Below are 1,399 nucleotides of genomic sequence, written 5' to 3'. Positions count from 1 at the left end.
CTTGCGGGAGTCCCAGGTTCCTCCGGGCGGGTCCCGGGGCAGGACACCGGCTGGTTCCGGGGGCTGGGGGGGCTAAAAAACCCAGCAACGGCTTCAATAAAGGGGTGATGGAAAGTGTCCGCGTGTCGCCACGGTCCTTGCAGCTCCTCCTCGCCATCACCGCGCCCGGCGCTTCCCAAATTCCCGCCTCATTCCCAACCCCATTCCCACCCCCCGCCCAGCCCAGAGGCTGTTTTCCCACCCGTTTTCCAGCCTCGCAGGTGCGGGGTTCCCTTCATATCCCAATCCCGCCCTCCTGGCCAGAGGGGCAACCGGGAGGATCCCACTTGGGGGATCCCACCTGGAAGATCCCACATGGAGGACCCCAGTGGGAGGATCCCACCAGGAAGATCTCAGCGGGAGGATCCCACCGGGAGGATCCCACTTGGGGGATCCCACCTGGAAGATCCCACATGGAGGACCCCAGTGGGAGGATCCCACATGGAGGACCCCAGTGGGAGGATCCCACCAGGAAGATCTCAGCGGGAGGATCCCACCGGGAAGATCCCACCGGGAGGATCCCACCTGGAGGATCCCATCGGGAGGATCCCACCTGGAGGATCCCATGGGGAGGATCCCAGCAGGAGGATCCCACCGGGAGGATCCCACTTGGGGGATCCCACCTGGAAGATCCCACATGGAGGACCCCAGTGGGAGGATCCCACCAGGAAGATCTCAGCGGGAGGATCCCACCGGGAGGATCCCATGGGGAAGATCCCACCTGGAGGATCCCATGGGGAAGATCCCACCTGGAGGACCCCAGTGGGAGGATCCCACCTGGAGGATCCCACCTGGAGGATCCCACCTGGAGGATCCCACCTGGAGGATCCCACCTAGGGGGATCCCAGCAGGAGGATCCCACCTAGGGGATCCCAGAGGGAAGATCCCACCGGGAGCAGGCGCTGGTGGGCCCCTCAGACCGATCCCATCCCCACCGACCGCATTCCCGGAGGCTCCGAGGGGCGGAACTTTGGGGCCGGTGGTGCCTCCCGAGCTCCCGGGATGGAGCCGGCGTGAAAACGGGGCAAAAAAAAATGGGCAAAGCGGGGCCACTCCCTCCGTTCCGCCCCTGCCGGGGACCTGCCCTGCCCCCCCGGGCCCGGCATTGACGGAAAACCCTCTTTTCCAGCTCCAAACACGATGCACTGGGAGCAGAGGCCCCTGTGGGGAGGCTGAAGGAGGACTGGAACCTCCTCCCCCAGCCCGGCCCAGGTCCTGCCCCCGTGCAGGGCTGGGTGCTCAGTGTCCCACCTCTCTCCCCCCGCAGGACAGACAGAAGGACAGAGGAGCCCCGTGGGGTGTGGAGCGCTGGGAAGAAGCTGGAATCCTGTGCCAAGGAGACCCTCGGGGCTGAGGGCCC

The 1,399-nt window shown here is 66.0% G+C and overlaps 1 protein-coding gene across 1 annotated transcript in view; it reads left to right on the top strand.

Annotated features, from left to right (window-relative positions):
* The window catches only part of BTC (betacellulin), a 50,126-nt gene extending 49,250 nt beyond the window's left edge, over window positions 1-876 (top strand). The window contains exon 5 of the mRNA XM_009999763.1: window positions 304-876. Within this exon, the coding sequence (XP_009998065.1) occupies window positions 304-876 (573 nt within the window). The remainder of the gene's footprint in view (window positions 1-303) is intronic.
* The last annotated feature ends 523 nt before the right edge of the window (window positions 877-1,399 follow it).

This window comes from Chaetura pelagica, unplaced genomic scaffold, assembly GCF_000747805.2.
Source record: "Chaetura pelagica isolate M959 unplaced genomic scaffold, ChaPel_1.0 scaffold1366, whole genome shotgun sequence".
Lineage (NCBI taxonomy): Eukaryota > Metazoa > Chordata > Aves > Apodiformes > Apodidae > Chaetura > Chaetura pelagica.
This window is presented reverse-complemented; position numbering and strand designations above follow the sequence as displayed.